Raw genomic sequence first — 10,260 nt, 5'->3', positions numbered from 1 at the left:
CATTTTCTACTCTTTCCACCCCCCAGGTCTGTGGTGATCCCGAGATGCAGTCCAGAGCTCCGTCTCACTGCCCAACCCCACCACTATGCATCCTCCAGCCCCTCCACCCCTTACCCCCTCTCCAGCCTGTGTCCTGCCCAGCTCAGGGCCGCTCTCCTTGGGGTAGAGGGCCGGACCCAGAGGCTGTGTCACTGTAGCTCCAGAACCATGCCAGTCTTGACAGACCAGGAGTATGATGCCTTCATCTGGGGCCAGCCCCCCCACAGTGAACAGATCCTGGTGGTGTGTGTGACCCCCCCGCACCAGCCCCAGCCCCAGCCCCAGCCCCAGCCCCACATCCCCCTGCTGGAACACCTCTACGAGAGGATGAATAAAAACAGGACCATGCCATGCACTCAGGTTGATGGGTTGATTTACATTTTACATTAAAAACTATATATATTTAGTCATTTTTAGCAGACGCTCTTATCCAGAGAGACTTACAGGAGTAATTAGGGTAAAGTGCCTTGCTCGAGGGCACATCGACAGATTTTTCGCCTAGTCGGCTCGGGGATTAGAACCAGCGACCTTTCGGTTACTGGCACAACGCTCTTAACCACTAAGCTACCTGCTGCCCCATTTACGTTACATACAGTACATTTACAACACACAATGTATCCATTAATTCCACTCTTGAGATTACCTGGTGCTGACACTCACTCACACACTCAAACACACACACACACACACACACACACACACACACACACACACACACACACACTCACACACACACACTCACACACACACACACAAACGCATGCATGCATGTATGCACATAAACACGGCAGGCTTTTCAAATAAAACAATAGATAACTTTTCATGCTTGACTTTGTTCTCATATACAGAGTCAGCTGGACTCGTTCCGCCTGATGAGGTATGAGCTGTCTACAGGGAAGACCTGCCCAGCTACCCACAATACACTGCTGCAGCAGAGACACAACGCCGCCCCTGGGATGTTTCTGGTCAGTTGTCAACAGCTGTCTCTCGCTCAGCCAATTCAGTTGGTCAACAGCTGCCTCTTAGCCACGACTGCTTGGCTGCGGTCCGATTCACTACCCTTCTACCAAATTGTTACTCATACTACAGTTTTTTTACAATCACTTTGGCACTAATTTCAGAACCTTGACGTCATTTTTCAAAACTCTAGACACAAAACTCAAAACGGTCATCACTTGTAACACAGGCTGTCCAATGTTCAAAACATTGCATTCTGCATTCATATCTTTAAAGAAATATTGCACTTGCACAATCATTGGTTCAAAAAACTAATTTATTGTGAAATACCAATGAAACGTTAATTTAGATCACCCACACACAAGCAACCGATAGTTTCACTGTGTCATTTTTCGTACAATCATTAAATATTGTAGTACAAAATAGGTGATACATGTTTCATTATGGTACTACATGTAAATACATCCCTGTAAAAGTACTGCAGTAGTAGAGAGAATACTACAGACACAGTGGAATCATTGAACAAAATCTGAAATATATTGATGAAAAACAATACAGTACTGTAAAACATCAAATGCAGTGTTCCTCAACTTGCTTGCTTGTACTGTAAAAAGCAAAACATAGGAGTGATTACTGTACTTCTACATTTTCATCAACTCTGTCTTGTGGATTTGGCCACAGGTTCTCATCTACATCACAATGGATGTTTTCATTAGCCAAACATCTTGGAAAAAACCTTTGGCCATGGCGAATCCAGGCCTGACACTGGTCTGCCGTGATGTCATTGCATGCGTCATCCATGGCCTGGAGAAGAGTGACTTGTTCATGAGGGCGCCTATCATAAACCTTCCATCTCCATGTGGAGAAAAATTCCTCAATCGGGTTAAGGAAAGGAGAGTATGGGGGTAAATAAAGGGTGGTAAATTGTGCATGGGCCTGAAACCATGCTTGCACCATATGAGCATGGTGGAACCTGACATTATCCCACACAATGACATAGGTCACGCCATCAGCTCTACAGACCTGATCGAGCTCATCAAGGAAGGTTACAAGGGGACCAAAGAAACTGTCACGCCCTGGCTCTGGGGACACTTGTATGTTGAGCCAGGGTGTGAGTTTCCTTTGTGTATTCTAGTTGTTGTATTTCTATGTTGGCCAGAGTGGTTCTCAATCAGAGGCAACGAGTGTCAGCTGTTGCTGGTTGTCTCTGATTGGGAACCATATTTAGACAGGCTGTTTTCCCACAGTGGTTGTGGGATCTTGTTCCAGTGTGGTTTGTGTTAGACCGAGGACGTCACGTTATCGTTTTGTTTGTGTAATCATTAAATAAAAAGTATGTTCGCCTTCAACGCTGCGCCTTGGTCCTCTGTTCCTGACGATCGTGACAGAAGATCCCACCAAAACTGGACCAAGCAGCGTGTCCAGGAGCCATCGCCAGGGGAATCTCTAGCGGATCTCCTGTGCCACCTCGACTGGGTCAAGCCGTGTGAGGAGGAGAGAGGCTGGAGTTGGAAGCAGAAGAGCGAGAGTTGGGCGAGAACTATGGAGGCCTGGTCCACGAGGAGGAGAGACACCCAGACATTTTTTAGGGGGGGGCTCACGCCGTGGACGACGGGGCAGCAGGAGGCCGCGATGGAGCGGTTAGTAGAGGAGGCCGCCAGGTTACGGGGGCCACAGGTCACAAAAGGGGAGGAAAGTGTAGAGGCACTGCGAGAGGTGCTGGGGTGTGTTGCCAGTCCGGTCCGGCCCGTTCCTGATCCCCGCGTAGGGCCAGTGGTGTGTGTCCCCAGTACGGTCCGGCCTGTTCCTGTCCCTCGCGCCGAGCCTGTGGTGTGCGTCGCCAGCCCGGTTAGGCCCGTCCCTGCTCCCCGCACCAAGCCAAAGGTGCGCGTCGTCAGCCCGTTCCGGCCTGTTCCTGCTCCCCGCACCAAGCCAATGGTGCGCGTCGCCAGCCCGGCCCGGCCTGTTCCTGCTCCCCGCGCCAAGCCGGTGGTGCGCGTCGCCAGCCCGGCCCGGCCTGTTCCTGCTCCCCGCACAAGCCAGTGGTGCGCGTCGTCAGCTCGGTCCGGCCCGCTCCTGCTCCCCGCACCAAGTCAGTGGTGCGTTTCGTCAGCCCGGCTCGGCCCGCTCCTGCTCCCCGCGCCAGGTCAGTGGTGCGCTTCGTCAGCCCGGCTCGGCCCGTTCCTGCTCCCCGCACCAAGTCAGTGGTGCGCTTCGTCAGCCCGGTCCGGCCCGCTCCTGCTCCCCGCACCAGGTCAGGGGTGCGTTTCGTCAGCCCGGCTCGGCCCGTTCCTGCTCCCCACACCAAGCCAGTGGTGTGCGTCGTCAGTCCGGCACAGCCCGTGCCTGTTCCACCGGTGCCTGGTTCGGCACGGGTCAGCTGCTTCACGCCGGAGCAATCCGCTCCACCAGTGTGCAGTCCAGCTCTGGTCAGCAGGGCCAGACCGGACCAGGGGTACTTTGGGGGGTTAGAGAGGGAGTGGGGATCATGCCCGGAGCCAGATCCGCCGCCAAGGCGGAGTGCCCACCCGGTCCCTCCCCTGTGGTATTTGGTTGGCGCGGTTGGAGTCCGCGCCTTTAGGGGGGGGTACTGTCACGCCCTGGCTCTGGGGACACTTGTATGTTGAGCCAGGGTGTGAGTTTCCTTTGTGTATTCTAGTTGTTGTATTTCTATGTTGGCCAGAGTGGTTCTCAATCAGAGGCAACGAGTGTCAGCTGTTGCTGGTTGTCTCTGATTGGGAACCATATTTAGACAGGCTGTTTTCCCACAGTGGTTGTGGGATCTTGTTCCAGTGTGGTTTGTGTTAGACCGAGGACGTCACGTTATCGTTTGTTGTTTTGTTCGTGTAATCATTAAATAAAAAGTATGTTCGCCTTCAACGCTGCGCCTTGGTCCTCTGTTCCTGACGATCGTGACAGAAACGGTGTCTGATAAAGAATGATGATGAAATATTACATCCATAGATAATGTAGTCTAATTGGTTCATGCTCCACGCTAATTGGTGACAATGAATCTCGTTACTTTGAAACTTTCATGATCTAAACATGGAATATTGTTTGTCTTTCCATACAACTATGCATTAAGAGCAATGCAACAGTTACTTATCATTTTGAGCAGTTGTATCAATTGATAGTTGGATAATTGTAAAGAAATGAATAGACACTCATCTGAAATGTAATGTGTGAATTACCTTTTGAAATAGTAGTACTTTGATGTTAAGTTGTGTCATATTGAACAGGTGATTTTTGTTAAATGAACAAATGATCTTAGTTTTATGTGTATTGTATCCAAGCAATTGAAAAAAGTGTTAAGAGTTTTGAAAAATTTGCATTTTGATCATTGGTTGTGAGTTTTGTGTCTAGAGTTTTGAAAAATGACGTCAAGGTTCTGAAATTAGTGCCAAAGTGATTGTAAAAAACTGTAATACCCTCATGGATTTAAAATGAATGGACTGGTGTAATTAATACGGTGGAAACTCCCTAAGCTACAACCTTGCTTGCACCAATCCAATGCAAGTGAATGAGTGCACATTTCTGTGTGAAGGGTAGAGGATCAGCACGCAGCCCTAATCCTATTCACCTGATATCCACATGTTACTGTAGATGGTAGCAAAGAAACACTAATCCAAGAGCTTCGACATCATTATGAAACCAGGTTGGTCTTTACTGTAAATTAAGTTACCTTTTCCCAGAACTCCAGTTATCCTTTTACTGCGGTGGGCTGAATCAGGGTCACACAGAGTGTTTCTTGGGAGTCAAACAAACTCTACTTTGAAACAAAAGTCTACACCTCACGTACATGGTTATGGGCTTTTTTAAAAAAGAAGACACCTGTACCATAGAGTTTAAATGTATTCCATTTTGAGTTTGCATCCCAATATCACAGAAGACTGAAATATAACAAAACCCTTTGACATAGAAACACCAGATTTTCGGCAGGTTTTTAAAATAATCTTTATTCATTATGAAATTATGAAAAATATTAATAACATTCCACCCATGAGGATACTAAGTCATTTGACTGCAGGAAAGGGCTACTTACTGAAAATGAGCCAACCTGGCTGGGCGTGGAGGAAGGACAGACAGCACACGCAACACAGAGTGAAACTACAGTGGAGAAAAAAATTATTTAGTCAGCCACCAATTGTGCAAGTTCTCCCACTTAAAAAGATGAGAGAGGCCTGTAATTTTCATCATAGGTACACGTCAACTATGACAGACAAATTGAGATTTTTTTTTCCAGAAAATCACATTGTAGGATTTTTTATGAATTTATTTGCAAATTATGGTGGAAAATAAATATTTGGTCACCTACAAACAAACAAGATTTCTGGCTCTCACAGACCTGTAACTTCTTCTTTAAGAGGCTCCTCTGTCCTCCACTTGTTACCTGTATTAATGGCACCTGTTTGAACTTGTTATCAGTATAAAAGACACCTGTCCACAACCTCAAACAGTCACACTCCAAACTCCACTATGGCCAAGACCAAAGAGCTGTCAAAGGACACCAGAAACAAAATTGTAGACCTGCACCAGGCTGGGAAGACTGAATCTGCAATAGGTAAGCAGCTTGGTTTGAAGAAATCAACTGTGGGAGCAATTATTAGGAAATGGAAGACATACAAGACCACTGATAATCTCCCTCGATCTGGGGCTCCACGCAAGATCTCACAAAAATCCCAGAACCACACGGGGGGACCTAGTGAATGACCTGCAGAGAGCTGGGACCAAAGTAACAAAGCCTACCATCAGTAACACACTACGCCGGCAGGGACTCAAATCCTGCAGTGCCAGACGTGTCCCCCTGCTTAAGCCAGTACATGTCCAGGCCCGTCTGAAGTTTGCTAGAGTGCATTTGGATGATCCAGAAGAGGATTGGGAGAATGTCATATGGTCAGATGAAACCAAAATATAACTTTTGGTAAAAACTCAACTCGTCGTGTTTGGAGGACAAAGAATGCTGAGTTGCATCCAAAGAACACCATACCTACTGTGAAGCATGGGGGTGCAAACATCATGCTTTGGGGCTGTTTTTCTGCAAAGGGACCAGGACGACTGATCCGTGTAAAGGAAAGAATTAATGGGGCCATGTATCGTGAGATTTTGAGTGAAAACCTCCTTCCATCAGCAAGGGCATTGAAGATGAAACGTGGCTGGGTCTTTCAGCATGACAATGATCCCAAACACACCGCCCGTGCAACGAAGGAGTGGCTTTGTAAGAGGCATTTCAAGGTCCTGGAGTGGCCTAGCCAGTCTCCAGATCTCAACCCCATAGAACATCTTTGGAGGGAGTTGAAAGTCTGTGTTGCCAAGCGACAGCCCCAAAACATCACTGCTCTAGAGGAGATCTGCATGGAGGAATGGGCCAAAATACCAGCAACAGTGTGTGAAAACCTTGTGAAGACTTACAGAAAACGTTTGACCTGTGTCATTGCCAACAAATGGTATAGAACAAAGTATTGAGAAACTTTTGTTATTGACCAAATACTTATTTTCCACCATAATTTGCAAATAAATTCATTAAAAATCCTACAATGTGATTTCCTGGATTTTTTTTTCTCACTTTGTCTGTCATAGTTGATATGTACCTATGATGAAAATTACAGGCCTCTCTCATCTTTTTAAGTGGGAGAACTTGCACAATTGGTGGCTGACTAAATACTTTTTTCCCCCACTGTATCTTCAATATGTTAATAACGTAACTGTCTTTAATAAAGACTGTTTGATGGATCTACTCACCAGACTCATAAATCAAAGTGACATGAAGTCATTTTGACGTGAAACAACATGTATGAGATGTTAGACACATAACCTTTACCGACTTCTCTGGAACTTTCTCTGCTTCTCTTACCGTGAACTAACAACCTGCTGTAGACTAACAACCTGCTGTAGACTAACTACCTGCTGTAGACTAACTACCTGCTGTAGACTAACAACCTGCTGTAGACTATCTACCTGCTGGAGACTAACTACCTGCTGTAGACTATCTACCTGCTGGAGACTAACTACCTGCTGTAGACTAACTACCTGCTGTAGACTAACAACCTGCTGTAGACTAACTACCTGCTGTAGACTAACAACCTGCTGTAGACTAGCAACCTGCTGTAGACTAACAACCTGCTGTAGACTATCTACCTGCTGTAGACTAACTACCTGCTGTAGACTAACTACCTGCTGTAGACTAACTACCTGCTGTAGACTAACTACCTGCTGTAGACTAACTACCTGCTGTAGACTAACTACCTGCTGTAGACTAACAATGAAGAACAGGCTAGTCGGGTTCTTCTGTTATAAAGAAGCGGCAGGTAGCTACCTGGGGCGGCAGGTAGCTTAGTGGTTAAGAGCGTTGTACCAGTAACCGAAAGGTCGCTGGTTCTAATCCCCGAGCCAACTAGGTGAAAAATCTGTCGATGTGCCCTTGAGGAAGGCACTTAACCCTAATTGCTCCTGTAAGTCGCTCTGGATAAGAGCGTCTGCTAAATGACCTATTTATTTATTTATAAACCTGAGACCAGGTTACCATATGACTGACTGACATCTGGCTTGGCTAGATAGGATGAAACATGGTTAAACAAGACAAGGGAAACATTGGTGAGCTCAGCATTCAGTCTGGCTTCAAATTGGCTACCATTTCCTACCACCTGAATAAAAGCCTTCAGGTCAGATGAAGGGTCAACTCATCTGCAGGTCAGAGAGAAACAGAAGGGTAAAGTTACAGTAATTGTAAGTGGATGTAATATCCAGATATTTAGACTTTTTTGCTAATTTCTTTTTGGCAAAAATCAATATCAAGTCTCCGTCAGTCTATAAGATGTTTCTGTTTATTCATTCAACAGATGTACATCAGAGGGAAGCTGCTGTTCGCTGACTACATCTTCAACGGCTACAGCTGCTCAGTGAGGGACCTCCACAAGCAGATCTCTAAAACTAGAGGGGACTACAGACAGGGCCAGAGCCTGCCCTCAGACTACAGGTTCAGGTAAAAGCTACTGAAGTGACACATCTACTGCCATTGTGCCCTTCAGCAAGGCACTTGCACTTGCTAACCCCTAACCTGCTCCAGGGGCCAGGGTGCCGCTTCTTGTGATCATATTTCACGCGACTTCTGAGAAAATTAATTGAATTGAGTTGAACGGAACAGAATTGAATTGAACAGTAGCCTCTCTCCTGTGTTGGGGCAGTGCCCAGGTGAAGAGCCCAGCAGTTGGGGACCCGCCTGGCCATCAGGGGGATCAGAAAGTCTCTGATGGAGGAGAAGGCATCTCTCATGGAACACCTGCCTTGTCAAAGAAGGAAAAGTCCCAAACCAGTGAGCGGTGCGTACATAAACCTATTACTCTGCGGTACAAGTATTACCCCCGTTCCCCCCTGGTATCATTACTCAACATTGACCTCTTTTCTCTTACCACTTACCCAACATTGTGCTTGTGACACTGGTTTATCAACTATCATTACCTCATTCTTACCCATACTGACAATAGTGCAGGGATTCTTAAAAAAACGGGACAATCCCAACATTTTCTCCCCCCGGAAATATGTTTCTTAATATTAACAACATTTGAAATGTAAATGGTTATAGACCAAAGTATCAGCTATCATACCATGTGAAAAAACAACCTCCTAATTCAAACCTTTTTTCATACAATGCACCTAACTGGATTTATATCAACTCTGTCAGACACCATAAATGGCATTTTATTTTTTATATTTGTTGTCCAACAAGTTTTTAAAGGCCTTGATTGTTTCATTCTAACATAAAATTATTCAAATATGTAATACAATTCTCCAAACTTTATTTTATTTTGTTTCAGCCCACTGTATAATGCTCCACGTCTAATTTCGTTAGCATTTTGGCATGTTTTTCTAGATTCAGAACATAAAACAAGATTTATAAATGTTATCTCTTATGTCTAGCACAGCAAGTACTTCAATAGTTTAAGCATTTATTGCAGGACAATGATGAACATATTTTTTCAGAATATTTACCCAAAAAAATCGATCTTAAGGGGGTTAGCAATCAGCGAAGGAGTTGACAAGTCACTGACGGAGTTGACAAGTCACTGACGGAGTTGACAAGTCACTGACGGAGTTGACAAGTCACTGACGGAGTTGACAAGTCACTGGCGGAGTTGACAACAGATAATCAAAACGGACATATTCTTGTCTTTAAAAATACAAGTTCAATACAAACATTTGTAAAATATGAAATATTATTAATTTGACGATCCCCAACAAAATAGAACCATTCTATCAGATCTTTCAGCACTCTGACGGAGTTGATGTTAGACAAAAATCTGACAGAGTTGAAAAAATTGCTTATTTTTCTTCTTCATTCAAGTGGTACTCACAGTAGCAATTTAGTTTTTCCTCAGTTGCTTTCTGACTCTAAAACCTAATTAAAGGTTACATATTTGAAACAACATTCATATTCTATCTTAATATCTCAGGGAGATGGAGTTGACAGGTTATGGTTGTGACCATGGTGATTTCAATATTAAAATAACACTTTTTGGGGGAGTTTGAAATTGTAATCCTTTGCTCCGGACAAGAGCCCACATGGAAATTAATAAAAAAAATATTTGTCCTTATAAAATTCCCTTAAATGTAATTTGTTAAATGTCAAACTTTTAAAAAGGACATTTCCCTGCCAGACAAGGATTGTCCCAACTTTCAAGAATCCCTGAGTGACATCTATGTTTCAAATGTCTAACATGCATAGATAGTAAAGCTGGCTTCTTTTGTGTTCCAGGAAATTGACTCAGGGACCTGTGACATCATCGGTCATGCTAAAAAGAGACACCACTCTGCTAAAAGTTAAAAAGACTTCTGCTGCAGCCTCACTGCCCGTACTCACACACTGAACACAGGTCAGCTCAAATCAGAGCTGCAATGTAAGGTCCTTTCTGGGGTCACAAGTCATCAAGAGAGACTGGAGAAAAACCTCACCGGAGCTGGGCTAACTGGCTGGAGACAGACAGGCTGCTGGGAGACTGGGACTAAGTCTAATATTAGGTGCACTATACAGTAAATGTAATGTGAGATCTGACTGTGTTACATCCATAACTGTCTTGCACACGTCTTGTTTTTGACTGAGTTGAATTCAACGAAGCAATGCTCCGCACAGTGATTTAATGACACTGAACTTCTGCACTTTATAGAACTCAGTTGCATCATGGAAGATGTTCCTTCTTTTTCTATGGTCTACAAATAAAGACTGTTGTCAATATGTGGACGGTTGTCTCCATGTTATCTGTCTTCATATCC

The 10,260-nt window shown here is 44.9% G+C and overlaps 1 protein-coding gene across 1 annotated transcript; it reads left to right on the top strand.

The window, feature by feature from the left end:
• Window positions 1-341: 341 nt before the first annotated feature.
• LOC121531273 (uncharacterized protein C3orf20-like) lies at window positions 342-10,260 on the top strand. Its single transcript, XM_041836513.2, has 5 exons — window positions 342-399; window positions 888-1,004; window positions 7,833-7,975; window positions 8,178-8,312; window positions 9,746-10,260. The coding sequence occupies exons 1-5, from the start codon at window positions 367-369 to the stop codon at window positions 9,855-9,857; spliced, it is 540 nt and encodes a 179-aa protein (XP_041692447.1). The 5' UTR covers window positions 342-366; the 3' UTR covers window positions 9,858-10,260.

Source organism: Coregonus clupeaformis, chromosome 19 (assembly GCF_020615455.1).
Source record: "Coregonus clupeaformis isolate EN_2021a chromosome 19, ASM2061545v1, whole genome shotgun sequence".
Taxonomy (NCBI): Eukaryota; Metazoa; Chordata; class Actinopteri; order Salmoniformes; family Salmonidae; genus Coregonus; species Coregonus clupeaformis.
This window is presented reverse-complemented; position numbering and strand designations above follow the sequence as displayed.

Bases quoted from the DNA above. Each gene is read 5' to 3' on its own strand.
- LOC121531273 (XM_041836513.2), top strand. From the start codon at position 367: ATGAATAAAAACAGGACCATGCCATGCACTCAG. The intron at 7,976-8,177 runs GTAAAAGCTACT...GTGTTGGGGCAG, and splicing joins CCCTCAGACTACAGGTTCAG to TGCCCAGGTGAAGAGCCCAG. The intron at 8,313-9,745 runs GTGCGTACATAA...TTTGTGTTCCAG, and splicing joins AAGTCCCAAACCAGTGAGCG to GAAATTGACTCAGGGACCTG.